We start from the raw sequence: 27,855 nt of genomic DNA, 5'->3' as shown, positions 1-27,855 counted from the left end.
AGTCACTGATAAGTGGATATTAGCCCAGAAGCGCTGAATATTCAAGACACAATTCACATATCAAATGATTCCCATGAAGAAGGAAGGAGAGGGCCGTGGTCCTGGAAAGGCTTGATGCAGCAATGTAGGGGATTACCAGGAAAGAGAAGTGGCAGGGGGTGATTGGGAAACAGGGAGAGGAAAGAGGGCTTATGGGACTTATGGGGGGGACTGGGAAAGGGAAAATCATTTGGAATGTAAACAAAGAATATAGAAAAAAAAGAAAAAAAAATGGATGTGAGGAAAGAGAATTGCATACAAGCATGAGGGCTTGAACCTCAGATCCCAGAAGCCACAAAGGCTTGTATGTGCTTGTGGGCATCTGCAGCCCCAGAGCTCCTTCAGAAAGGAAGCAGGCAGAGACAGGAGCTCCCATGAAAACTTAAAAACCAGGTAGCCTGGCACATAGAGCAGCAGATGACAAGAGGACCTGTCTCAAGAAGCTAGAAAATGAGACAGAGGTTGTGTCCCAAAGTTGTGTCTTCTTTCTACCACATGTGTGTAATGGCATATGTGTGCCAACACTCACATTCACAAAAAAGAAAAACAAAAAGAACAGAAAGCAAAACCCAGGCCATAGGCAGATAATACCAGCTGTGGCCATATGATCTGTAAGAGAAATGAGGCGTGTAAATGTCATGAGTGATTTTGTCCCATTTCTTAAGGATATGTTTGTACATGTATACATATGATATATGTCAGTGTGTATCAATGTGCATCTGTGTGTATATAACAACCATGTTTTCCTTCCTCTCCTTTTATTATATAACATAGCATTGAGTTGATATCAGTACTTCAGTTTTTAAGTGACTCTTTGGTTCCTGCAACTTGTGCAGGTTCTGGAGCTCTGTGGAAGCTACAGTGGCATGACTCATGCCCAGGCTCCTGCGCCACTGCCAGGATCTCAGCTTCCAGTGGGTGAGCACCCTGTGCATCCTACTCTGTAGACTGGACCTCTGGAGCCCTGCACCTCCACAGCAGGGTACACTGTGCAGTGAAGTAGGCAACAGCAGGCCTCCTTGGAGGAAGAACAGCAGGCCTCCTTGGAGGAAGACACAGATCTGGTCCTCTTTACTCTTCCCTGTCCCCAGTTCCATTGCCCTAGTGCCAGAAGGTCAGGAAGGCACCATCAGCCACTGCTTCAAGACCCTAGCCTAGCTCCCTGCTGCTTCCAGGCTCCTCCCTGACCCTTCAAGGCCCTGGGCATTGAGGAGGCAGAGGATGCTTGGTGCAAGCTTTGACATTGTCAACTACTAACTTCACCCTGGAGAATAAAATCACATAAAGAAAGTTATGATTTTACAGTTTTGTGTTTGACCCTCAGCTACAGGTTGGACTGGTCTGAGCAGTTAATTATTCAAACTGTTGACCAAGTAATTTATGTTTACAAAATATCTCCATTGGGAACAAAATAAACAAAAAAAAAGGATCAATTTGCATTCTACTACATGCTGACCTCCACTTGAAGCAGCATTATTTCATAAACATGCTGTCTTTTTTTCCACTGGATGGTTTTATCTTCATTGTCAAAGATCAAGTGAGCATAGGTGTGTAGGGTTTTTTTTTTTTTTTTTTTTTACCTTTTAACATCACCTTTTTTATTTTTTTTATTTTTTTATTTTTTTAAATTTATTGATATATTTATTTACATTTCAAAAGATTTCCCCTTTACTGGACCCCCACTCCCCGAAAGTCCCATCAGTCCCCTTCCCTCCCCCTGTTTTCCCACCCAACCCTTCCCACTTCCCAGTTCTGATTTTGTTCTTTTTTTTTTTTTATTTCCAACTGCATACTGATTTTTTATTGCATAGTTTCTCTCCTTACATTTCAAATTTTATCCCATTTCCCTATTCTCCCCCTCCTGGAAACCCCCTATCCCATCCTCCCTACCCTGCTTCTATGAGGGTGTTTCTCCACCCACCCCACTAGCATCTGGAGCCATGTGTACTCCTTGGTTGATGGCTTAGTCTCTGGGAGCTCTGGGGGGAGTCTGGTTGGTTGATATTGTTGTTTTTCCTATAAGGTTGCAAACCCCTTCAGCTCCTTCAGTCCTTTCTCTAACTCTTCCATTGGGGAACATGTGCTCAGTCCAATGGTTGGCTGCAAGAATCTGCCTCTGTATTTGTAAGGCTCTAGCAGGGCCTCTCAGGAGACCTCCATATCAGGCTCCTTTCAGCAAGCATTTCCTAGCATCCACAATAGTGCTGGGGTTTGGTGACTGTATATGTGATGAATCCCCAGGTAGAACAGTCCCTGGATGTTGTGTCCTTCAGTCTTTGGCCCATACTTTATCTTCATATTTACTTCTGTGAGTATTTTGTTCCCCTTCTCAAAAGAACCAAAGCACCCACACTTTGGTCTTCCTTCTTCTTGAGCTTCATGTGGTCTGTGAATTGTATTGTGGGTATTCTGTGCTTTTGGGCTAATATTTACTTATCAATGAGTGCATACCATGTGTGTTCTTTTGTGATTGGGTTACCTCATTCAGGATGATATTTTCAAGTTCTATCCATTTGCCTAAGAATTTTATGAATTCATTGTTTTTAATAGCTGAGTAGTATTTCATTGTATAAATATACTACATTTTCTGTATCCATTCTTCTATTGAAGGACATCTGGGTTCTTTCCAGCTTGTGGCTATTATAAATAAGGCTGCTATGAACATAGTGGATCATGTGTCCTTCTTACAGGTTGGAGCATCTTTTGAGTGGTATAGCTGGGTCCTCAGGTAATACTATGTCCAATTTTCTGAGGAACCGCCAAACTGATTTCCAGAGTGGTTGTACCAGTTTACAATCCCACCAGCAATGGAGAAGTCTTCCTCTTTTTCCACACCCTCGCTAGCATATGTTCCCTGAGTTTTTGATTTTAGTCATTTTGACTGGTGTGAGGTGGAATCTCAGGGTTGTTTTGATATGTATTTCCCTCATGACTAAGGATGTTGAATATCTCTTTAGGAGCTTTTTGACCATTCCGGTTTCCTCATTTGAGAATTTTTTGTTTAGCTCTGTACCCTATTTTTAATAGGGTTGTTTGATTGTCTAGAGTATAATTTCTTGAGTTCTTTGTATATATTGGATATTAGCCCTCTATCGGATGTAGGATTGATCTTTTTTGTTTGTTTGTTTGTTTTTTATATTTTTATTTTCTTTTTTAAAATTTATTGATATATTTATTTACATTTCAAATGATTTCCCCCTTTCTGGACCCCCACTCCCCGAAAGTCCCATCAGTCCCCTTCCCTCCCCCTGTTTTCCCACCCAACCCTTCCCACCTCCCTGTTCTGATTTTGTTCTATACTGCTTCACTGAGTCTTTCCAGAACAAGGGGCCACTCCTCCGTTCTTCTTGTACCTCATTTGATGTGTGGATTATGTTTTGGGTATTCCAGTTTTCTAGGTTAATATCCACTTATTAGTGAGTGCATACCATGATTCATCTTTTGAGTCTGGGTTACCTCACTTAGTATGATGATCTCCAGCTCCATCCATTTCCCTAAGAATTTCATGAATTCATTGTTTCTAATGGCTGAATAGTACTCCAATGTGTATACATACCACATTTTTTGCATCCACTCTTCTGTTGAGGGATACCTGGGTTCTTTCCAACTTCTGGTAATTATAAATAGGGCTGCTATGAACATAGTGGAACATGTATCCTTATTACATGCTGGGGAATCTTTTGGGTATATGCCCAGGAGTGGTATAGCAGGATCTTCTGGAAGTGAGGTGCCCAGTTTTCGGAGGAACCGCCAGACTGATTTCCAGAGTGGTTGTACCAATTTGCAACCCCACCAGCAGTGGAGGAGTGTTCCTCTTTCTCCACATCCTTGCCAACATCTACTGTCTCCTGAATTTTTAATCTTAGCCATTCTGACTGGTGTAAGGTGAAATCTCAGGGTTGTTTTGATTTGCATTTCCCTAATGACTAATAAAGTTGAGCAGTTTTTAAGATGTTTCTCTGCCATCCAAAGTTCTTCAGGTGAGAATTCTTTGTTTAACTCTGTACCCCGTTTTAATAGGGTTGTTTGGTTTTCTGGAGTCTAACTTCTTGAGTTCTTTATATATATTGGATATTAGCCCTCTATCTGATGTAGGATTGGTGAAGATCTTTTCCCAATATGTTGGTTGCCGATTTGTCCTTTTGATGGTGTCCTTTGCCTTACAGAAACTTTGTAATTTTATGAGGTCCCATTTGTCAATTCTTGATCTTAGAGCATAATGAGCCTTTTGCTAATTCAAGTGTGATTTTGCCATTTACTCCTCTTGGATATATTTGCTTCTTTATGTTTTAGAGCTTTTAGGTGTACTGTCAAGCTTCTAGTGTATGTTCTCTTCATGTTCTTTTATGGATGCACTCAGAGCTTTGAGTGTTCATCTTAGCACTGCATTCATTGTGTCCCATAAGTTTGGAGATGTTGTGTCTTCATCTTCATTAAATTCTAAAATGTTTTTTTATTTCTTCCTGGACCAAGTTATCATTGAATAGGGTATAGTTCAGCTTACATGTGTATGTGGGATTTCTGTTGTTTTTGTTGCCATTGAAGACCAGCCTTAGACTGTGGTGATCCAATAGGATACATGGATTTATTTCAATTTTCTTGTATCAGGTATAGCTTGTTTTGTTATCAAGAGGATGGTCAACTTAGGAGCAGGTACCATGAGGTGCTGAGAAGATATATTCTTCTGGTTTATGATAAAATATTCTTTTGGTATCTGTTATAATTTGGTCAATAACTGCTGTTAGTTTCATTCTGTATCTGTTTAGTTTGGGTTTCCATGATATGTCCAATGATGAGGATGTTGTGTTGAAGTATCCCACTATTATTGTGTGAGATGCAATGCATGATTTGAGCGTTAGTAAAGTTTATTTTATGAATGTGGGTGCCTATTCATTTGTAACATAGATGTTCACCTAGAGAAACTTAGAGTTGCAGTTTGAGAAGCTGTGTTTTTTTTTTTTTTTTTTCTGGATGAGGAAAGAAAATATTGGCTTTTATTCTGACTAAACTTCAGAACAGAGTTCCATAGTGTTTTAGAGTTCCTGAATTTGGAGGATCAAATGATATAGAATTTAACATGGTTGTTGGCAATTTTGTCTTTCAGTTTTTGATGATGCTCTGAAAAAAGGGGAGGAAAAGAGGAAGGGGGATAAACGAACCTATAATTAGCTTGAATCTTAAAAATAAACAAAACTCAAAGTTATTGTCTGTGCAGTGATTCTGACATAGAGGATAAAATAAATGAAACAAAGATCCATTCTGGGCATAAAGAATGGCACTCCCTGCTCAGTTTTCAAGTCTGAAAGGTGGAGTCGTAAAGGAAGAAAGCGTCCCGAGTGAGAAGCTGTGTTTTTGTCTTGCTTGAATCTGGGACTTTCTCAGTATGACATTTTTTTAATGGTGGTATATATCTTGTGCTTTTAGATGCCTGTAATTTACATCTTTTGATTTTTTTCTCATTCATTATTTATTGAAAGAAGATTCTTAAATTCCCAGAGTCCAGCTGCAACATTTAAAAAAGCTTTCATTTTCTAAGAATTTCATGAATTCATTGTTTATAATGGCTGAATAGTACTCCATTGTATAAATATACCACATTTTTTGTATCCATTCCTCCGTTGAAGGACATCTAGGTTCTTTCCAGCTTCTGTCTATTACAAATAGGGCTGCTATGAACATAGTGGAGCATGTGTCCTTATTGCATGGTGAAGAATCCTCTGGATATATGCCCAGTAGTGGTATAACAGGGTCCTCAGGAAGTGACATGCCCAGTTTTCTGAGGAACCGCCAGACTGATTTCCAAAGTAGTCACACCATCTTGCAATCCCACCAGCAGTGGAGGAGTGTTCCTCTTTCTCCACATCCTCGCCAACACCTGCTGTCTCCTGAATTTTTGACCTTAGCCATTCTGACTGGAGTGAGTTGAAATCTCAGGGTTGTTTTGATTTGCATTTCCCTAATAATTAATGATGTTGAACATTTCTTAATGTGTTTCTCAGCTCTCCGAAGTTCTTCATGTGAAAATTCTTTGTTTAGCTCCATACCCCACTTTTTAATGGGGTTATTTGGATCTCTGGGTTCTACTTTCTTGAGTTCTTTGTATATATTAGATATTAGCCCTCTGTCGGATTTAGGGTTGGAGAAGATTCTTTCCCAGTCTGTTGGTTGACCTTTTGTCCTTTTGACGGTGTCCTTTGCCTTACAGAAACTTTGTAGTTTTATGAGGTCCCATTTGTCAATTCTTGATCTTAGAGCATAAGCTATTGGTGTTCTATTCAGGAACTTTTCCCCTGTGCCCATGTCCTCCAGGGTCTTCCCCAGTTTTTTTTCAATTAGTTTCAGTGTGTCAGGTTTTATGTGGAGGTCCTCGATCCATTTGGAGTTAAGCTTAGACAAATGGATGGAGCTGGAGAACATCATACTAAGTGAGGTAACCCAGTCTCAAAAGATCAATCATGGTATGCACTCACTGAAAAGTGGATATTAGCCTAGAAACTTTGAATACCCAGGACATAATCCACAAATTAAATGATGTCCAAAAAGAATGGAGGAGTGGGCCCTGGTTCTGGAAAGACTCAGTGCAAGAGTATAGGGGAATTCCAGAACAGGGAAGTGGGAAGGGGTGGATGGGAGAACAGGGGGACGGAAGAGGGTTTATGGGACTTGCGGGGAGTGGGGACCCAGAAAAGGGGAAATCATTTGCAATGTAAATAAAAATAAATAAATTAATTAAAAAAAAACCATGTGTGATAAAAAAAAATAAAAAAAACTTTCTTTATTTCTTTTCTTTTCTTTTTTTTATTTACATTGCAAATGATTTCTCCTTTTCTGGGTCCCCACTCCCTGCAAGCCCCATAAGCCCTCATCCCTCCCCCTATTCTCCCATCCACCCCTTCCCACTTCCCTATCTGGAATTCCCCTATACTCTTGCACTGAGTCTTTCCAGAACCAGGGGCCACTCCTCCATTCTTTTTGGACCTCATTTAATTTGTGGATTATGTCCTGGGTATTCAAAGTTTCTAGGCTAATATCCACTTAACTAAGACACTGGGCTTTTTGTTTATCCATATGAACAGAAGAAGGGCTCTATCAAGACCTGTAATTAATTGTGTTGGGATTTTGATAGGAATGTATTGTATCTGTAAGTTGCTTTCCCTCAGATGTCCATTTTCTCTATGGTAATCCTTGTTAACTCTGACCATGGGAACTCTTTCCTTCTCATGATAATTTTTTCCAGATTTCTCTTTGTATGGTTCTCTTTGTTTCTACTTGATTGATTTCAGCCCTGAGTTTGATGATTTCCTGTCTTCTACTGCTGCTGGGTGAATTAACCTTTGTGTTCCAGGCCATTCAGGTGTGTCCTTAAGGTGCTAATGTATGCTCTCTCCAGTTTCTTTTTGGAGGCACTCAGGGCTATGAGTTTTCCTCTTAGCATTCCTTTCATTGTGTCCCATAATTTGGGTATGTTGTGCCTCTATTTTCTTTAAATTCTAAGCAGTCTTTGATTTCTTTATTTCTTCCTTGACCAAGGTGTCATTGAGTATTGTTCAGCTTCCCTGTGTATGTGGGCTTCTGTTTTTTTGTTGCTATTGAGGACAACTCTTAATCCATAGTGATCTGATAGGAGGTATGGGATTATTTTGATCTTCTTATATCTGTTGAGGTATGACTTGTGACCACTTATATGGTCGATTTTGGAGAAAGTACCATGAGGTGCTGAGAAAAATATATATTCTTTTGCTTTAGGATAAAATGTTCTCTCTCTCTCTCTCTCTCTCTCTCTATATATATATATATATATATATATGTTAAATCCAATTGTCTCTCTCTATATATATATATCTGTTAAATCCAATTGGTCCAAAACTTCAGTTGGTTTCACTGTGTCCCTGTTTAGTTTCTACTTTCCTGATCAGTTCATTGAGGATAGTGGGGTGTTGAAGTTACCCACAACTATTGTGTCAGGTGCAATGTGTGATTTGAGCTTTAGTAAAGATTCTTTGACGAATGAGGGTGCACTTGCATTTTGAGCATAGATTTGAAAATCTTGTCTTATATGTCTTTCATTGCTTTCATAAACTTATACCAAGATACAGTTTATTAATTCGGGATACTGTATGTTGTGGCTTTCCTAATTTTTTTTCAGCTTCTTTATCCTTTCAATAAAAACAGCTACTGACTTTTTAAAGTTCATTGTGAATCAAGAGACTTTCCCTGTAGGTGTTTATCAGGTATAGTTCTTTTGTACATCTTTAGGAATCACTTAAGTATACTATCATATCATGTGTAAATAGCGATACTTTGACATTGTCCCTTACCTTTTGTATGCCCTTGATGTCATTTTGATGTCTGATTGTTCTAGGTAGAAATTCATGGGCTATATTAAATAGATAGGAGCTGCAGTCTCCATTCTAATAGAGGTCTATATTTTAGGAGTAGGAGAATACATGACAGCATGGAGAGCGTATGTCAGTGATTACATCCTAAAGTGTGTATCCATGGGAGAAGCCACATTATTCATACAAAAGACCATTGTCTTATATACCCTAGTGGGCTTTGAAATCAGTCTGTAGCCAGGTTTCCTGGGGCTTACAGAGATCCATCTGTGGTTGTGAGGTCTATGTCTTCAGGATAGGACAGTAAACCTGAATAAGTAAGTAATATGGTCTCAAAAGTGAGGAGTCACAAATAAATTTTTATTCATCAGAAATACATTTCAAAAATAGGCTTTCAAAGATAATTATTATAAACAGTGAAAAGCATAAGGAAAAAAGCAATAACAATAATATATAATATCCAATAACATAACAAGTAACAAAACAGCAAAAAAACCAAACAGCAACCAAAACTCTAACAGTAAATTATATGAACCAGAGTTCTCTTACTACACTTTCAGCAACAGGGACATATAGTCTGTATCTTCTCTTGGACATGTGGTGGCAGGGCAGTCACCTCAGTTCTCCCCCAAGGGGTGTTGTTTGTACAGAAAAGGGAATAAATTCCTGAATTGATTGGCTCACTGGCTAGGTAGTTAGTGCCTATTCAACCTGAGGAGTTCAATTATGTGGTAGAAGACTCATCCAAGGAATTTTGTGGCTGTTGAGGATGGAGCTCAGCAGTGTCTTCCTGAAGTGGCAACTCATTCTGCAGGAAGCCCTCTGCCTGGGCTGTGGAAATTTCAGCTCTTGCTACACTCCCTGCATCCTAGAAGAGGAAGGCAGTTATTAAGACAGAGGCTTGTTGGGAACCTAAATGTCAGCTGTCAGGTTGCTGCCTCCTACCCTCTCAACAGGAATGTTATCATTGATCTTTTAATCGACACCATTGCTGTTATAACTGCAGGCACAGCAAAATATCCAGCAACACTAACCTATTACATGTGTTGACAAGCTGCTACACATTTTTATCAGGGCACACCAAGAAATGGGCAATTGGAAGAGACTTCACTGGGTTACAGGAGGAAAGAAAAATGCCACACGCCACACAGATCAAAGAAAGGATAATAACATATTTCTTATTAGTGTTTGAATTTTAACCCTGCAAGTTGCTTCCCACTTGGGAAGTCACATGACCCTTGCGTGACCTCTGTCACAGGATGCAGAACTTACTCAAAGCTCTTCAAAGCAGCCCACTTATCATGAGCAGGTGTAGGAATGCTGCATGATATTGATCTATCACCCTTACTGGTCTTCAGAATAAAGAGGAGTAGAAAGGTATACTTGCCATATTTCAGCTTATCTCAAGAGGTTCACAACCCAGAATGTGCATAGCCCTAGCAATGACCAACTACATTCCATGAGGTGGGTGGCTGCTTGGGACTGTGCATTAGAATGGTGCTGTGTGAAAGCAAAGATGGATGCAGTGGGAAAATGTTATCAGTCAGTATAAGCCAGGCTGAGCTGCTTGTATCTACCTGATGTTGTTGGCCCTGGAGGATGCTGGTCTTGTCCTGTTCATCTTTATCATTTAGGTTCAAGTCAATCAGGTATTGCTGAATGATGGTCCAATCAGCATGTACTTCCTTGTTCTCCTGCTTCAGTGTAACCAATCTCTTATTCATAATGTTCTTCTGCATCAGGAGTCGGCTGTGCAGGTTGCTAGACAAACAATCTTCATGGTAAAATCCTGCAGTCTTCTCCTCCCATTCCTATATCAAGGTCCCATTAACCCCACCAAGACCTAGGTTCCCAGGAATACCTAATGCAATACATCTCAATACATTCTTGAGAGGTACACAAACAGCAAATAGCAACTTGAGGGAAGAAATAAATGATTGTTGCAGCCCAAACACCAATAAGGTTGCATGTCTCTCCAAAGAACAAGGGATCTGAAACTATCGATGACAGCCTAATGCATTTCAGCAACATCAATTAGTAGGTTGCAGATACCCTCAATGCATTCAGTAGAATCAAGAGGAGGGCATTGTATCCTTTTGTTAGATCACATTTAGCTCTGTAAAACCATGCATGAGTCCCACAGACCTAGAACTGTACCATTACCCTCTCATGATCTGAATCACTCTTCTAATGAGAGGCTCCTGATAATGCCTGTACAATATTAGGATGAGTAACAGTCTCTTACAGACTTTGAAACTGACAGGAGAAGTCCCAAGGCACAGTGATGTCTAAAAGGCTGAAGGGATAGAATCAGACCTGTAAACTCTCCAGTCCAGAAACAAAGGAAGTCAGAAATGTTCATTGCACACCTGGTGATCTCCATGAACAGTACTTACCGATAGAAGTTAATCTCCTTCTTGAGATCCTGGAAGGTCTGTTTGGCCTCAATGTTCTCTTTCTCTAAGGTGTGTAGAAATGTCATAATCTCCTTCTCCTTTAACTTTAATTTTTCATATAATGGATTTGGTGTGTAGTATGGCCTGTCCCCAGGAAGATAGAACTCCATGAACATGTGCTTTTTTTAATACACCTTTTCAGAAACCAAGACACATACACATCTAAGTATTTTATTTATTTATTTATTTATTTATTTATTTATTTATTTATTTATTTATTTATATTTATATATATTTTTTGTATTTTTGAGACAAGGTTTCTCTGTGTAGCCCTGGCTGTCCTGCAACTCACTGTGTAGACAAGGCTGGCCTCAACCTCAGAAATCCGTCTGCCACTGCTTTCCAAATGCTGGGAATACAGGTGTGTGCTACCATGGCATGGTAAGAAGTATTAAGGGACATGAGGTTTGACCCAGGGATATTATGAAGATACACCTTCCTATGATCAACCGTCTTAAAAAGACAAGTGTGGCATTGACTCCAAATGAACACCACAGCATTTGGAGCAATGCATACCTCTTGTTCATGGCTCCCTCTGTGACATAGATCAAGCGATCTCTCAGCTCATTTCTCTCTTGTGTAACGAGCTGCAGCTCTCTGGTCAGCCTCTCCTCTTCCTCCTTGGCCTGCTTCTTGCTTAGGACAGTTGCAGGGAATGATGTCTGCCTGCCAGTCCCTGTAGGTAAAAGAACACAAGTGAAGTTACATGTTGGGAATGCATAGAGTGTAGACAGTCTACTCTGAGGCCTATATAGTAGACCACAGGCCTAGAACCCAGTGACACCACACCGAGTTTCGTCCAGCCTTTAGATGCATCCTCAGTGGATCTCAGTTCTCCCATCACTCTATAGAGACTAGGAGATGTAAGCAGCCATGTGTGTCCTCTGTCTCCCTATGTATTCTTATGATGACCACAGAGATGGCTTCTCCTGGCTTATTACCAAATGCACAGAGTGCAACTTGGCTTCAGAGTCCTTAGTCCTCTGGTTTCACAAGTCACACTATAAATTCACTATTCACAAGTACTTGAGTGCTGTATGATGTTCAGATCTTCTATCCTGTTACTCTAGACCCAGGAAATGGCCTTAAAACATCCTGCAGTGGGAGAACACACTGATTTATTTCCTCTATTGAAACAACAAGCACCCCAGAAGCAGCCACAGGATGGAATCTCTGCTGGGTTTATCAACTCTGATAGGTCTTTGGTTACAGTACAATAATTCCTGCCACACACAACCAGTGGTAAAGCTAAGGTGGGAACTTTGAGGGAGAGGAAGTCAGAGTAGTTCTGAGAACAAGAGGTTATCAGCAGGGGCACAAATCTCTACCTGGTACTATTGTGAGAGAAGCTGAAGCTACAAGCATGGTAGTGAAGGCAGTGATGCCCTTCCCTAAATTGGTGTAGGTTAGATCCTCTGTGACTCCTGATGCTCTCATTCTGTCCCCAAGTAACAACCACAATACTCAGTGAAAGTGAAGAATTGGAATTTGCTAGAAAGGCCAGCTCAGGCCACCCTGCCAGGAAGCTGAATATCCACTTCCCAGTACTTACTCCACATTCTCCATGACCACCTCCTTTGTCCTTCATTACTCTCAGATGAAAGGCCAGCTCCCTTACTCCTCTCTCTAGTCTCTCTCCCATCCACATTGGTTCTCCGAAATAGTTTTCTGAGCCGGGCAAACATGTCTATCAGTGTGTCTTGTAGACACTGACTGAGAAACCTCAATGCTCTGCTGTTGCTACAACACTGGTGACATCACAGCTCATGCCAAGAACTCTCCAGAAGATTATAGAATGTTCAAGAAGGGACTGCTGATGTCATGGGTTACATACAATCCTTGGCTCCCTGCTAATGTTCTCCCTGTATTGAACATGAAGCTTAAGTGCTCTTTCCTGAAGACTCTCCTGGGGCATAGCCACTGAGCCCATCTTCCTTCCAAGGCCATGGTTTACTCTGGGCATAATTGTCATCACCTCAGTAATCCCTGTGTTTCTAACTGAGGATTTCCTTTTCAAACCCTTCTCAGAAATGTCTTATCCTATCTCAAATTTTCCTCAATCAGCAATATGAACCTTTAAAATGTACTGAGAAATAACTCCAGTTCTAAAATGCAGTCAAAAGTTCTCCTGTCTTTGGTACAGGTGCATGAAATTACATCCAGGCAGAGCCTGCAGGGCAGGTTAATATGTGGATGTGTTTTAGGAGCTACACTCATGATATCTTGTGCTTAGCTTTTTTAAAGCTGCCCCAAGATGACTTAACAGAGAGAGAGAGAGAGAGAGAGAGAGAGAGAGAGAGAGAGAGAGAGAGAGAGAGAGAGAGAGAGAGAGAGAGAGAGAGAGAGAGAGAGAGAGAGAGAGAGAGAGAGAGAGAGAGAGAGAGAGAGAGAGTTGCAGTCCTCATGGTTCTGGCAAGAGTCTGGAGATCAGTTGGCAGAGGAAAGTAAAATATTGGAGCCACCAATGGAAAGGCCCTCAGGCAGAGTCTCATTTTTGCACCAGTGTCACCAAAGGAGGATTGCTAATAGCCCTCTATAATCTATAAAATGAGATTATGTCAGAACAAAATAAAATAGTCAAAATTGTTAAGGGTGTATGAAAATATAATAGATGTATGTTAGTGCACAGAGCAAGGGCCTAACGTCTTGTGCTTGGGTTCATGATCGGCCCCACAAACCAGAAAAACACCTTTCTCAAATAAATAGGGATGGATTAATGAATGTAGACCATAATACTGATTGAACAGGACCACATATCAGATTTTAGGAGCTGAGGCATGGCTACAAACATCTAAATTCATCATCTTCTAAAGCAAAAAACAAAAACAAACAAACAAACAAACAAACAAAACCCAAAATACAGGTAGCTTCTATGAAGTTGTATGAAGTGTTCAGTGCTCATTTCTGATTAAGTCATTTTAGATATAAGAGTGTATATTGATCATTAATTTGATGGGTCCTATGTAAATTTTGTTGAACATGATAAGTGTAACAAATATCATAAATAACATAAGAGTATGTGACAACATGACCTTCCTCTGAGACAAGTTACTTTTTTGTATCAGTGATTTGGCAGGCACATTATAGCAGTAATCGAACTAGGGAGCTGACATAGAACAAAATGTCTGCAGCTACACTTGTGGGTACACACCTCAGCATTAGAAAACCCAGGTCTCTGTTAGTGACTAGTCCTGTCCTACCATTCCTAGGAGCCCCACTTGTAAGCCTAACAACATTAAGATGGAAGCAGGATTATCTGAGGTGAAGGTTAGCCTGGGAGGCCAGGTAGAGGATGAAATGGAATTTTTAAAACTCGGTTTCAGAGAAAACATTGAAACACACCCTCCATTCAACGCCTCACCTACCAATCTTTGTCTATTTTAATGAACTTACCATTTTCTCTCTGCAAGTGTTTCTACCTGGGAAGATGGAGAAGCGGAAATGTTCTTTCTTTTCTAAGCATTTTGTTCTCTTTTTCTGTGGGTTCACATTAAGAAATGAAGAAGGTTTATGAGACCAATGGGGAGGGGTGTTCTGGGAAAGGGGACATCATTTGGAATGTAAAAAAGAATATAGAAAATAAAAATATTTTAAAAAAAGAAATAATGAGAGTGGGTATCACCATCTGGACAACTGAGTATTATCCACTGCTGCTAGCATGATACAGTGCCAGTTACAATCTCTAGCTTTCCTGAGTGCCACTGCCACATCACCACATATCAAGTGCTGAGGCCAAAACCCAGTGAACCTTTCGAGGGACTTAACAGACACCATCAGAGATACTACCCTTCAAGCAGACACAATGTGAGCTTAGTGGGATATTTAACCATACATGTGTCTCCCATCCCTACATTTCTGCATTCAATCCAGGGCAGAGTTCATGCACCTCTCTCCTAGCTTTATCTTGATATACTTCCCCAGTGCCCACATATTTTATAGATTTGGGTGTAGTCAAGCAATTGCTGCCCCCAGTAAGATGTGAAGAGTATGAATGTCAAGTTGCCATGCTTTATTTGCTTCTACATGTACATTGTTGAAAATGGAGCATAAGTGAGGAGTGGGACACGAGCACTGGTTCCTGGCCTTTGTGTGCCTAGACTGGTTCACAGGAAAGCTGGAAGGACACTTTGAGATCCCCTGCAGGGACAGAGTGAGGTGCAATTGTCACTGAGAAGGGTGAGCAACACTGCTCAGGCCCTCCTTTCAGGCAACAAACACCTTTCCTGTTCTACTTCTAAGGAGCTCCTCTTGAGGTCACAGAACTTGTCTAAAGATGGTAAGGTCATGCAGAAACTTTTCCTAATGAGACATTTTTTTTGATAATTATTTGTGCCATTGCAACTGTAGCAACTTTGTCACTTGCTAGCCATCTATTTCATACTGATGTTGTAACATATTTCCAAGTCCTTCATGTAAAACAAAAGAAAAAAATCTTGTTTCAGATCAGGGTCATCCTGTCCATGTACTATGTTATGTACTGTATGTTGTGAGAATTTTAATCAGGAAATTTTACATCCATATCCTTCACCTAGTACCCATCAAATTCAAGGTCACTATGCACTATTATGTCTAAAATGGCTTGAGTCAGGGCCCTTTGCTTGTATGATGGTGCTACCCCCACATGCACCTTCCCCTCCCCTACTGCTTCAGCACTCCACTCCACTGGGTCATCAATCTTCCATGGGACTAAGGGTCTCCCACCTGTAGAGACAAGGCCATTCCTTGCTACAATGTCTCCTGCTCAGGTTTGAGCTTTTGCCCTCGTTCCATTGTGGAGTGTGTATTCATCAAACCTTCCCTGTTTAACTTAATTCAGTGTTCCTGTGGTTTGTTGGGTGACCCCTGGACACCAACCCTTCCCTTCAGCAGCACCTAGGACAATGAGCCAAGGCCAGGAATGGTGATATCTTGGCCTAAAATATGTGACAAGAGGGATGGGTAATTTATCCCTTGTGATAAGGATTAAGAGTCTCCTTGGTGCTGTTTAGGTCCTTGTTGGTCATATGCACCAGCTTCAAGATTACAGTTTTGATTTTCTTTGGGATCATGGTGTTCACATCATGATTTCTATAGCAGAGAGAACATTGCTAACTTATGTTGCAGTGTATTCGTTTACATTGTAAAGCCCCAGATTGTGTTATTTACAGAATACATTTTTTTTATGGTATAGCTCAGACCTAGCACAGACCTTTAACCCAAGAGCTTTCTCTTTACTGTAAACAAGTAATTTATTGTCCTTTGGCTTAGCCCAAGTACACACCTTTATTGCAGGGCAAACAAATGTCAACTCCAGGGCAAGAGGCAGACCAAGGAACCAGTTGAAATGGAATCATTATAACTAAACAAAAACTGTGTGCAGAGGGATAAAGAATGCTTTCCTTCTGGGAGGTCAGCAGGTAGCAAAGTCAGCTGAGGGCTTTCCCTGACTCTCTGATCTGGCAGGTTTTCACCCCAGCATCTGGCTCCTGAGTCTTCATTGTGAAAATTAAATGACTGGCATATGTGTATTGTTTTAAATGTATTTATTAATTATTCCATTCGAATACATCTCAAATGATATACCAATTCCTGGTTATGCCTCTAACAACCCCTCAAACCACATCTTCCCTTTCTCCCTCCCCTTTGCCTGTATGAGGGCCTCCCCCACTCCCCCTTTCCTGCCCTACAGATTCAGCATCTCACTACCCTGGGGCATCAATCCTCCACAGGACTAAGGGCCTCTCCTCCCATTGCTGTCAGGCAGGGTCATTCTCTGCTACAATGTATCTGGAGCTAAAGATCCCTCCCTGTACACTCCTCTGTTTATGGTCTACTCACTGGGAACATTGGGTGATCCTTGTAATTGATGTTGTTCTTCCAGTGGGGTTGCAATTCTTCTTGGCCCTTCAGCTTTTTCCCTAGCTTTCCCACCAGTTTCCCTGACCTCAGTCTAGTGGGTGACATCAAGGGTAAGTTGCCTGCTCGACTTCCCTAAGAACCTTCACAAGAGGTTCCTGTCAGCAAACACCTCTTGACCACACCATCAGTGTCTGGTTTGGTGTCTGCAATTTTGATGGATCCCCAGGTAGGGCAGTCCCTGGATGTCCCTTCCTTCTGTCTCTGCTGCATTTGTTGTCCCTGTTCTTTTTTTGCTGAGGAACATTTATGTGTTAAAATTTCAAAATGAGTGTGTAGCATCATCCCTTTAAGGAGGGGGGGGGTCTCATGGTCGTTTTACTTTTTATTTACTCTTTACTTCTCTCCTATCCTCTCTAGTACCTAATACTGCCCCTTATTTCCTCCCTCGCCTCTCTCTCTCCCAGATCTCCTCTACCTCCATCCCCCACCATCATCCTGTTATCTCCTCAATAGAGGACTGAAGCAGCCATGCTCTGGTCTCCCTTCCTTCTAAGGTCCATAGTGTCTGTGGGTCGTATCATAGACATTGTGAACTTTAGGGCAAATATCAACTTTTCAGTAAACAAATACCATGTGTGTTCTTTTGTGTCTGGGTTACCTCACTCAGGATATTTTCTTTTTCTTTTGTTTTTTTTTCACCTTAATAGTTTTCTTTCTCTTTTTTTATTGATATATTTATTTACATTTCAAATGATTTCCCCTTTTCTGGACCCCCACTCCCCAAAAGTCCCATCAGTCCCCTTCCCTCCCCCTGTTTTCCCACCCAACCCTTCCCACTTCCCTGTTCTGATTTTGTTCTATACTGCTTCTCTGAGTCTTTCCAGAACAAGGGGCAACTCCTCTGTTCTTCTTGTACCTCATTTGATGTGTGGATTATGTTTTGGGTATTCCAGTTTTCTAGGTTAATATCCACTTATTAGTGAGTGCATACCATGATTCATCTTTTGTGACTGGGTTCCCTCACTTAGTATGATGTTCTCCAGCTCCATCCATTTCCCTAAGAATTTCATGAATTCATTGTTTCTAATGGCTGAATAGTACTCCATTGTGTAGATATACCACATTTTTTGCATCCACTCTTCTGTTGAGGGATACCTGGGTTCTTTCCAACTTCTGACAATTATAAATAGGGCTGCTATGAACATAGTGGAACACGTATCCTTATTACATGGTGGGGAATCCTCTGGGTATATGCCCAGGAGTGGTATAGCAGGATCTTCTGGAAGTGAGGTGCCCAGTTTTCGGAGGAACCGCCAGACTGATTTCCAGAGTGGTTGTACCAATTTGCAACCCCACCACCAGTGGAGGAGTGTTCCTCTTTCTCTACATCCTCACCAACACCTGCTGTCTCCTGAATTTTTAATCTTAGCCATTCTGACTGGTGTAAGGTGGAATCTCAGTGTTGTTTTGATTTGCATCTCCCTAATGACTAATGAAGTTGAGCATTTTTTAAGATGTTTCTCCACCATCCGAAGTTCTTCAGGTGAGGATTCTTTGTTTAACTCTGTACCCCATTTTTTAATAGGGTTGTTTGGTTTTCTGGAGTCTAACTTCTTGAGTTCTTTATATATATTGGATATTAGCCCTCTATCTGATGTAGGATTGGTGAAGATATTTTCACAATTTGTTGGATGCTGATTTGTCCTTTTGATGGTGTCCTTTGTCTTACAGAAACTTTGTAATTTTATGAGGTTCCATTTGTCAATTCTTGATCTTAGAGCATATGCTATTGGTGTTCTGTTCAGAAACTTTCTCCCTGTACCGATGTCCTCAAGGGTCTTCCCCAGTTTCTTTTCTATTAGCTTCAGAGTATCTGGCTTTATGTGGAGGTCCTTGATCCATTTGGATTTGAGCTTAGTACAAGGAGACAAGGATGGATCAATTCGCATTCTTGTCTTTTGTTCTTCTTTTTTAAATATATTTAATTTTCTATATTCTTTGCTTACATCCCGAATGCTTTCCCCTTTCCCAGTTCCCCCCTCCCCATTGGTCTCATATGCCCTCTTCCCTCTGTCCATTTCCCAATCACCCCCTCCCATTTCTCTGTCCTGATACTCCCCTACAATGCTGGATCAACTCTTTTCAGAACCAGGGCCCTCTCTTTCCCTCTTCTTGGGTATCATTTGATATGCTAACTGTGTCTTGAAATTCAGAGCTTCAGAGCTAATTAATATCCACTTATGAGTGATTGCATTCCATGTGTATTCTTTTGTGATTGGGTTACCTCACTTAGGATGATATTTTCCAGTTCCAAACATTTGCCTATGAATTTCATGAATTCATTGTTTTTAATTGCTGAGTAGTTTTCCACTGTGTAAATATACCTCATTTTCTGTATCCATTCCTCCATTGAGGCACATCTGGGTTCTTTCCAACTTCTGGCCATTATAAATAAGGCTGCTATGAATATAGTGGAGCGTGTGTCCTTATTGCATGTTGGGGACTCCTCTGGGTATATGCCCAAGAGAGGTATAGTAGGGTCCTCTAGAAGTGTCATGTCCAGTTTTCTGAGGAACCTTCACCAGACTGATTTCCATAGTGGTTGTACCATCTTGCAATCCCACCAGCAGTGGAAGAGTGTTCATCTTTCTCCACATCCTCACCAACACCTGCTGTCTCCTGAGTTTTTACCCTTAGCCCTTCTGACTGGTGTGAGGTGAAGTCTCAGGTTTTTTTGATTTGTATTTCCCTAATGATTTCCCTAATGATTAGTGATGTTGAACATTTCTTAAGGTGCTTCTCAGCCATTCGAAGTTCTTCAGGTGAAAAATCTTTGTTTAACTCTGTACCCCATTTTTTAATAGGGTTGTTTGTTTCTCTGGGGTCTAACTTCTTGAGTTCTTTGTATATATTGGATATTAGCCCTCTGTTGGATTTAGGGTTGGTGAAGATCTTTTCCCAATCTGTTGGTTTCCGTTTTGTCCTTTTGAAGGTGTCCTTTACCTTACAGAAACTTTGTAATTTTATGAGGTCCCGTTTGTAAATTCTTGATCTTAGAGCATAAGCGATTGGTGTTCTGTTCAGGAATTTTTCCCCTGTGCCCAAGTCCTCAAGGGTCTTCCCCAGTTTCTTTTCTATTAGTTTCAGTGTGTCAGGTTTTATTGGAGGTCCTTGATCCACTTGGTTTTGAGCCTAGTATAAGGGGACAAGAATGTATCAATTCGAATTCTTCAGCATGTTGCCCTCCAATTGAACCAGCACCATTTGTTGAAAAGGCTATCTTTTTTCCACTGGATGTTTTCAGCTCCTTTGTCGAAGATCAAGTAACCATAGGTGTGTGGGTTCATTTCTGGGTCTTCAATCCTATTCAATTGATCCACTTGCCTGTAATTGTACCAATACCAATACTGGGGGAATCAGTATCCCAGATCCCAAATATTACTACCGGGCAATAGTGATATAAACTGCATATCCACTTTCTAAAGACAGGGTTTGGTCTAGGCTTGATTGGCAACACCTAATTCATCCCTGTGTATCTGCCTGTTTCTTTTTCAAACCCTTCTCAGAAATGTCTCATCCTACCTCAAATTTCCCTCAATCAGCAAAATGATACAGTAAAATCTACTGAGATTTCATAATAGCTTGAATATGAAGCCAAAAATGTCTCCTGTCTTATCAAGTACAGTTGCATGAAATCTCATCCAGGCAGAGCCTGCAGGGCAAGTTGCAATGTGAGTGTATGTTAGAGGTTATATTCTTGAAGTATTGTGCTTAGCATTTGAAAGTTGTCCCAAGATACCTTAGTAGAGAGAGAGAGTTGTACTCATTCTGGTGGGGTGTACTGTCTTGAGATCTGTTGGCAGAGGAAACTAAAATATTGGAAAAAAACAATATAAAGGCCCTCATGCTGAGTATGAGGCTGTCATCTCTGCACCAGTGTCACCAAAGGAGGATTGCTTACAGTACTTTATCATCTATAAAATGAGATTTTGTCAGAAAAAAAATATGGTCAGCAGAGTTAAGGCTGTATAAAAACACAATCGATTTGGGTAAGTGAACAGATCAAGGGCCTTACATCTTGTGTTTGGGCTTATGATTGCCCCACAAAACCAGATAAACAGCTCTCTCTGTCTAATTTGGATGGTTTAATGAATGCATATCCTTATACTGATTGAATAAAACCATAGCTCTGATTTTGGGAGGTGAGCCATGGCCGGAGAAATATATCTTTCTCAATTTATAAAGCAAAAAACAAAAACATTACAAAGAAAGAAAGAAAGAAAGAAAGAAAGAAAGAAAGAAAGAAAGAAAGAAAGAAAGAAAGAAAGAAAAAGAAAGGAAGGAAGGAAGGAAGGAAGAAAGGAAGAAAGGAAGAAAGGAAGAAAGAAAGAAAAAGTACCAGAAGCTCATATGAAGTTGCAGGAAGTGTCCAGTACTCAGTTCTGATCAGGCCATTTTAGATATAACAGTGTATATTGAATGTTAAATTGATGGGTCCTAGGTAAACCTTTGTGGAGCATTGTTAGATTAACAAATGTCATAAAGAACATAAGAATATGTGATCAACATGACCTTGCTCTGAGACAAGTTATTTTTCTGTGCCAGTGATTGGCAAGCACATTACAGCAACAAGCTGAACTATGGAGCAGATATAGAACAAACCGGCTGTAACTACACTGGTGGGTACACACCTCAGCTTTAGAAAACCCAGGTCTCTGTCACTGACTAGTGCTGTCCTAACATTCTTAGGAACCCCATTTGTAAGCCTAGTAATAGGGAAGGGGAAATAGGATTATGTGAGGTGAAGGTTAACCTGGGAAGCCAGGTAGAAGACAAAATGGAATATTTGAGACTCTGTTTCAGAAAACAAGACTGAAACTCACCCTACATCCAAGGCCTTACCTACCAATTTCTGTCTATAATGAAGAAATTACCATTCTTCTCTACAAGTATTTCTTGCTGGGAAGACAGAGAAGTGCAAATGTTCTTTCCGTCCTACAGACCTTGTTCTACCTTTACTTGGGTTCATATTAAGAACAAATGAGAATGGGTATCACCGTCTGAATAACTGAGTAATACCCAATGCTGCTAGCATGATACTGTGCCAATGACAATCTCTAGTTTCACTGAGTGCTTTGCCACATCATGAAGTATCAAGTGCTGAGACTACAGCCTAGTGAACCTTTCAGTGGGCTAGAAAGAAGCCATCAGAGATACTCCACTTCCTTGTCCTGAGATTAAATCAAGCAGACACAATGTGAACTTAGTGGGCTATTTAACAATACATCTTTCTCCCACCTTACATTTCTGAGTTCAGTCCAGGAGAGTTCACGTACCTCTACCCCAGATTTATCTCGATATACTTCTTCAGGGCCCAGGTCTTGCTAGCTCTCTATTTCCTACTGTTGATGTGATTTGGCTCCCAGTAAAAAATGTAAAATAAAAGAAAAATCTTGATTCACATCAGGGTTATGCTGACCATTGTCCCATGTTATGTTCTTTATGTTGTCAGGATTTTAAATTTATAAAATTCCACATCTATAAGCTTCACCAAGGATCCATCAAATTCAAGGTCAATATGCACTATTATGTCTAAGATGGGTTGAATCAAGGCGCTCTTAGGGATAAAAATATGGAGAGGGATAAAGAATGTTTTCCTTCTGGGAGATCAGAGGAATAGGAAGGTCAGCTGAGGGCTTTCCCTGACTCTCTAACCTTCCAGGTTGTCACACCAGCATCTGGCTCCTGAGTCTTCATTGTTAAATTAAATGCCTGGCATATCTCTATTGTTTTAAATGTATTTATTAATGATTCCATTCAATTACATCTCAAATGATATACCACTTCCTGGATATCTTTCCAACAACCTCTCAAACAATATCTGCCATTTCCTTTCTCCTTTGCCTGTATGAGGGTGCTTCCCCACCCATCCACCTTCTCTTTCCCTACCCCTTCTGCATCCCACTACACTGGGGCATCCAAACTCCACAGGACTAAGGGCCTTCCCTCCCATTTCTGTCAGGCAAGGCCATCATCTGCTACAACGTATCTGCAGATGTAGATCCCCTCCCTTTACACTCCTGGGTTTGTGGTCTAGTCACTGGGAACTGGCAGCAGATGTTCTTCTAATGGGGTTGCAATCCTCTCTGCTGTTCCACATTTTCCCCAATCTGCCCCACCAGGTTCCCTAATCTCAGTCTAATGTTTGGCTTCAAGGGTCAGTTTCTGAAAGGATTTCCCAAAGAACCTTCTGAAGAAGTTTGTGTCAGGAGGAAGCACATCTTTACTACACCAACAGTGTCTGGTTTGGTGTCTGCAGACATGATGGATCCCAACATAGGCAGTCCCTGGATGGCCCTTCCTTCAGTCTCTGCTCCATTTGTTGTCTCTGCTCTTACTTTGCTTAGAAAATTTTCTGGTTTACAAAATTTATGATGGGTGGGTGGTACCATCCCTTGACTGAGGGGTGTCCAGAGGGTTGGGTGTGGGTGTGGGTGGAGGTGTACCGGATGTGGTCTCTACAGTTTCTATTTTCCCCTTCTCTGCACAATTCGGCTAAAGTCATTCCCTTTGTGTCCTCTGGTTTCCCTGGTGCCTATGTCCCTTACATGGCTATCCCCAGTTCCTCATCCCCTCCATTACATATTTTTGTTCAATTTCCAGACCCTCTGTACCTCTCTTCCATCCTCTCCAGTACCTGATACTGCTGCATATATCCTCCCCCTCCTCTCTCACTCCCAAGATCATCCTGTCTGCCCCTCAATGCAGGACTGAAACATTGATCATAACCAGGTCTCCCTTTCTTAGGAGCTCTGTAATGTCTGCAGGTTGTATCATGTGCATTGTGAACTTTAGGGCAAATATCCCCATATCAGTAAACACACAACATGTATGCTCTTTTTGTCTGTGTTACCTCACTCAGGATGATATTTTCTGGTTCCAACCATTTGCCTGCAAATTTTAAGAAGTTATTGTTTTTAATTGCTTAGTAGTATTTCATTCTGTAACCATATTTTCTGTATCCATTCTTCTGTAGAAGGACATCTGGGTTCTTTCTAGCTTCTGACTATTATCATTAAGTCTGCTGTGAACATAGTGGAATATGTGTCCTTTTTATATGTCAGAACAGTTTTTGGATATATGCAACATAGAGTTGGTTCTTTTTTCTTTCATTTTTTTCGTATTTATTTATTTATTTATTTATATCATTTTCTATATTCGTTGTTTACATTCCAAATGATTTTCCCTTTCCTGGTTCCCCTTCTCCATAAGTCCCATAAGCCCTCTTCCCTCCACCCGATCCCCAGTCAACCCCATCCCACTTCTCTGTCCTGGTAATCCCCTATAATGCTGGATCAAGCCTTTCCAGGACCAGGGCCCTCTCCTTCCTTCCTTCTTGGGAATGATTTGATATGTGAATTCTGTCTTGGGTATTCAGAGCTTCTAGGCTAATATCCACTTATCAGTGACTGCATTCCATGTGTGTTCTTTTGTGAATGAGTTACCTCACTTAGAATGATATTTTCTAGTTCCAACCATTTGCCTAAGAATTTCATCAATTTATTATTTATTAGATATATTCTTTATTTACATTTTAAATGTTGTCCATTTTCCTGATTTTCCCTGCAAATCCCCTAACCCATCCCCCCTCCTCCTGCTCCTCAATCAAACCACCCCAGCTTCCCTGTCCTGGCATTCCCCTATACTGGGGCATTGGACATTCTCAGGACCAAGGTCTTCTCCTCACTTTGATGTGCAACAAGTCCATCCTCTGCTGCATATGCGTCTGAATCATGGGTCCCTCCATGTTTACTCTTTGGTTGATGGTTAAGACTTTTATGAAATTGCCTAATTATTACTACTACCATATTTGGAAGTAGAAGCTGCAGTCAACTTTAGAAGGATCCTCATGATTTAGAGAAGCATGCATATGCTGCACAGAAGGAACTAGTGGGAAAGATGACTAGGATGACCAATACAAGAAACAAGTTTTTGTTGGCTTTAAAACATATCGTATGATTATTCTTTCTTCTGTCCTAGGTCCATAATCATAGTGTGACTGGTTACAGTTGAAATGTCATTACCTTCCTTTAGCCACTGTTCATCTGGAGAAGTACCTTCTTCTCCCCAAAACAACAACAACAACAACAACAAATTGAGGTGGTGCCACTTTTGAGAGGCCAAAGGTTCCCCGACCACTTTGGGAAGAACTCAGGACCCGGGTTCATTCATCTCCTGACTGCAAGACACCTGTGTGGGTCTGTTATCTCCAGAGTATGTACGGCCTTTGAAATTAGTCTCAAGACATTCTAACCAATTTTAATGATCTAAAGCTTATAAAAGATGATTTAAAACTTCATAGCAAAGAACATCTTTGTACACTGTTAGGCTCTGCCACCAAACAGCCACTGATTCTTAGGGATATGTTCATGCCCACAAGTTGATAACAGCCATTCCTTACCTTTATTCTGTTGAATATGCATGGCTTAAACACAACCATGCATCCTGGAATTGGACATAAGGCAGACATCCCTGACCAGTAAATTTCTTGAATGAGTGCATGTTCTCCCCCTGTGCATGTCCCCTTCTTTGACATAGTCTTCTTTTCATGCCTGTCAGGCAGTGTCCATGACTGTGCACTTGTGAAGGTCAGTGGCCCAGCAGAGAGGTCAGGCCCTGCAGAAGGTGTGCTGATGAAGCATCAGAATGCACACTGAATATGTGAACTCTCTACCTCACTCCCAGGGCAGGCCACAATTTTTTTCTGGTATTGCGTTCACCCAGAACTCTAAGGTATGGGGGATTCCATCCAGGAGTCTCCTAACCACAGCCTACAGAATAAATACCTCTGACTCCTCATGTGACTGAATTTTTCATTTGGCATTCTTTCCCTTGATTATTTCAGTGCTCACCAAAATGAAAACAATAACGATTGCTCTCATTTCCATAAATGATATGGGAGGTTTTTAGGGGTTATTTACCATGTATATGGTAAATCACACTGTCCTGGCTCATTTAGTTGGTAAAGTGATTGCTGGGCCAGCAGGAGAACTTGAGTTTGATTCCCAGAGTCCATATAAAGAAGTGAGGGATGGTACCATGAGCCTGTAATCCCAGCATTGGGAGGCAGAGACAGGAACATCCATGTGGTTTACTTGCCAGGCAGCCTAGCCTAATCAGCTAGCAAAGGGTAGGAAAAGATGTCCTATGAAGTAACAAAACAAACATTAAAACAACTAACCAAACAGAGTAATGTGTCTGGTACCTCAGGAACAACACTTGAGGCAGATCTCTAACTTTGATATACCAGTGTACACATAGGCATGCATTTCTGAAAAAAAGAAGTACAATGTGTATGAGACTTGGTTCCTACCTCATGTGATATCACCATATAAAAGCTAATTAGATGATTTTAGAATTGATTGTAGATTGTCCTTGAGACTCAAGACAACCTGGTGTGGAGTCCACTTAGCAGAAGACATATGACATGTGAGAAGGGAGCAGGCAAAGACCTCACTGTAGTGAGGGGAGTGACATCCTGCAGAATGTGTGCTGAGAAAGCTTTCCAGTGCACACTGAATATGTCAGTGCCCAGGGAAGGCTACACTTGTTTTCTATGTGACATGGAGCCCACTTAGAACTCTAAGGTATGGGCCATTCCAACCAGAAATCTCCAAACCACAACCCACAGAGAAACACCTTGAACTTCTCAAGTCACTGAATTCTTTTTCCTGAAATCCCTCCATTGATTAGTGTACTCATCCATGAGATTGTGATTGTGCTGGCCTTGCCTGCTGGCCATGTGTCATGTGGCTTTCTCTTAACTGGATTCAATGCAAGGTTGTTCTGAGTTCCCAGTGGGACAGTTTAAACAGCTCTCAGGGGAAAAATTTCAACCAATCGTATAGAACCTCCACAAATATCTCTCAGAAATGTTTGCTTTCTTTTTGTTTTTTAGGCAGGATCTCTCTGTGTAGTCAAGGCTAGCCCCAAACTCTTGGCAATCCTGTTGCTGGGATTACAGACATGGGAGCATGTCTGTGTTCATGAAGTACAAAGAGCAGTTAGGTGAAAACACATTCAGTCCCTGGGATGCTGGTCTCACAAACAGTGAAAAGGTTAAAACATGCTTTAGTTTGAGAATCAGACCACAGGGCAGAGCATGCAGAACTGACCCATGCCTGTGGCGGCAACTTTCTTCTCTTTCCTTCTCTGCTCCTGTCTTTCCATTATCTCTGAGGATCCGTGGAAAGGTCTCAAAGGAGACACAGGAAACAGCCATTTTGGTGCCCATAGTTACTGCCTAGCCAGAGCCAGTGGCAAGGTTTTAACCTTTTCACTTTGTTAGACAAGCATTGCTTGATCTTAGTTTCTCGAGGAAGGAAGGAAGGATTGTAATGTTAAAAAAAAAGGACAAGAAGAGAGCAAGAATGAAAAAAAGGAAGGAAGGAAAGAAGAAAAAGATGGAAAGAAACAGCAGGAAAAAGGAAGGAGGGAAGGTCTGGGAATGTTGCTTAGGGATAGGGAGGAAGAGATGGGATGGGTTGGGAAGAAGAGAGAGAGAGGAGGGAGGGGCCAGCCAGAAAGGCCTGCAAGATCACAGTCCTAATCTTGAAAGTGCACCATAGGCCTGGGCACAAGGAACTGTCTGGTCCAGGCCTTGACTTCTGCATCCTGCCTCCCTTAATGTTCATTAGTATTTATTTTGAAAGACAGAGTAGTAGATTCCAGAACATCTGCTGTTAGCTCTTTTCAGGACCTTTATCTCTTTACCTTAAGGTTCTATCAAGGTTGGATCTCTTCATATGTCTATCTGTCTGTGTGTATGTATATATGTATGCATGTATGTTTGTATGTATGTATGCATGCATGTACATATGTCTATGCACTCACACTCATATGTACATGTTCATGCACAGGCATGAGAACATACACATGCTCACACCTCTGTGCATTAGTCTTTTATTTGAGAGCTTCTTTCTCTGACAGCACAGGAACTGTTCTATTGGAGACTTGCATCTCTGACTGGGAACCTCAGATGCACACCCCAGGATGCCAGGGTGTTACAGTCCACATCTGCAGATGGCCTTCATCCTCCCTAGAAGCCTGTCCTAAAGGAAATGGGAGTTCACTTCACCAGAGGGATTTGGAACAGGAGCAACTTCTTGACTGAAGGTTTCCCCCCA

The 27,855-nt window shown here is 41.1% G+C and overlaps 1 protein-coding gene across 1 annotated transcript; it reads right to left on the bottom strand.

Moving 5' to 3' along the window:
- Nucleotides 1–9,099: 9,099 nt before the first annotated feature.
- On the bottom strand, nucleotides 9,100–26,963 carry LOC127677829 (disks large homolog 5-like). Its single transcript, XM_052172816.1, has 6 exons — nucleotides 26,845–26,963; nucleotides 12,384–12,571; nucleotides 11,348–11,507; nucleotides 10,772–10,915; nucleotides 9,953–10,136; nucleotides 9,100–9,243 (listed from the first exon to the last, which is right to left on the bottom strand). The coding sequence occupies exons 1-6, from the start codon at nucleotides 26,961–26,963 to the stop codon at nucleotides 9,100–9,102; spliced, it is 939 nt and encodes a 312-aa protein (XP_052028776.1).
- Between the last annotated feature and the right edge of the window lie 892 nt (nucleotides 26,964–27,855).

Source organism: Apodemus sylvaticus, chromosome 2 (genome assembly GCF_947179515.1).
Source record: "Apodemus sylvaticus chromosome 2, mApoSyl1.1, whole genome shotgun sequence".
Classification (NCBI taxonomy): Eukaryota; Metazoa; Chordata; class Mammalia; order Rodentia; family Muridae; genus Apodemus; species Apodemus sylvaticus.
Note: the sequence above shows the minus strand (reverse complement) of the source record. Positions and strands in the feature narration are given on the sequence as shown.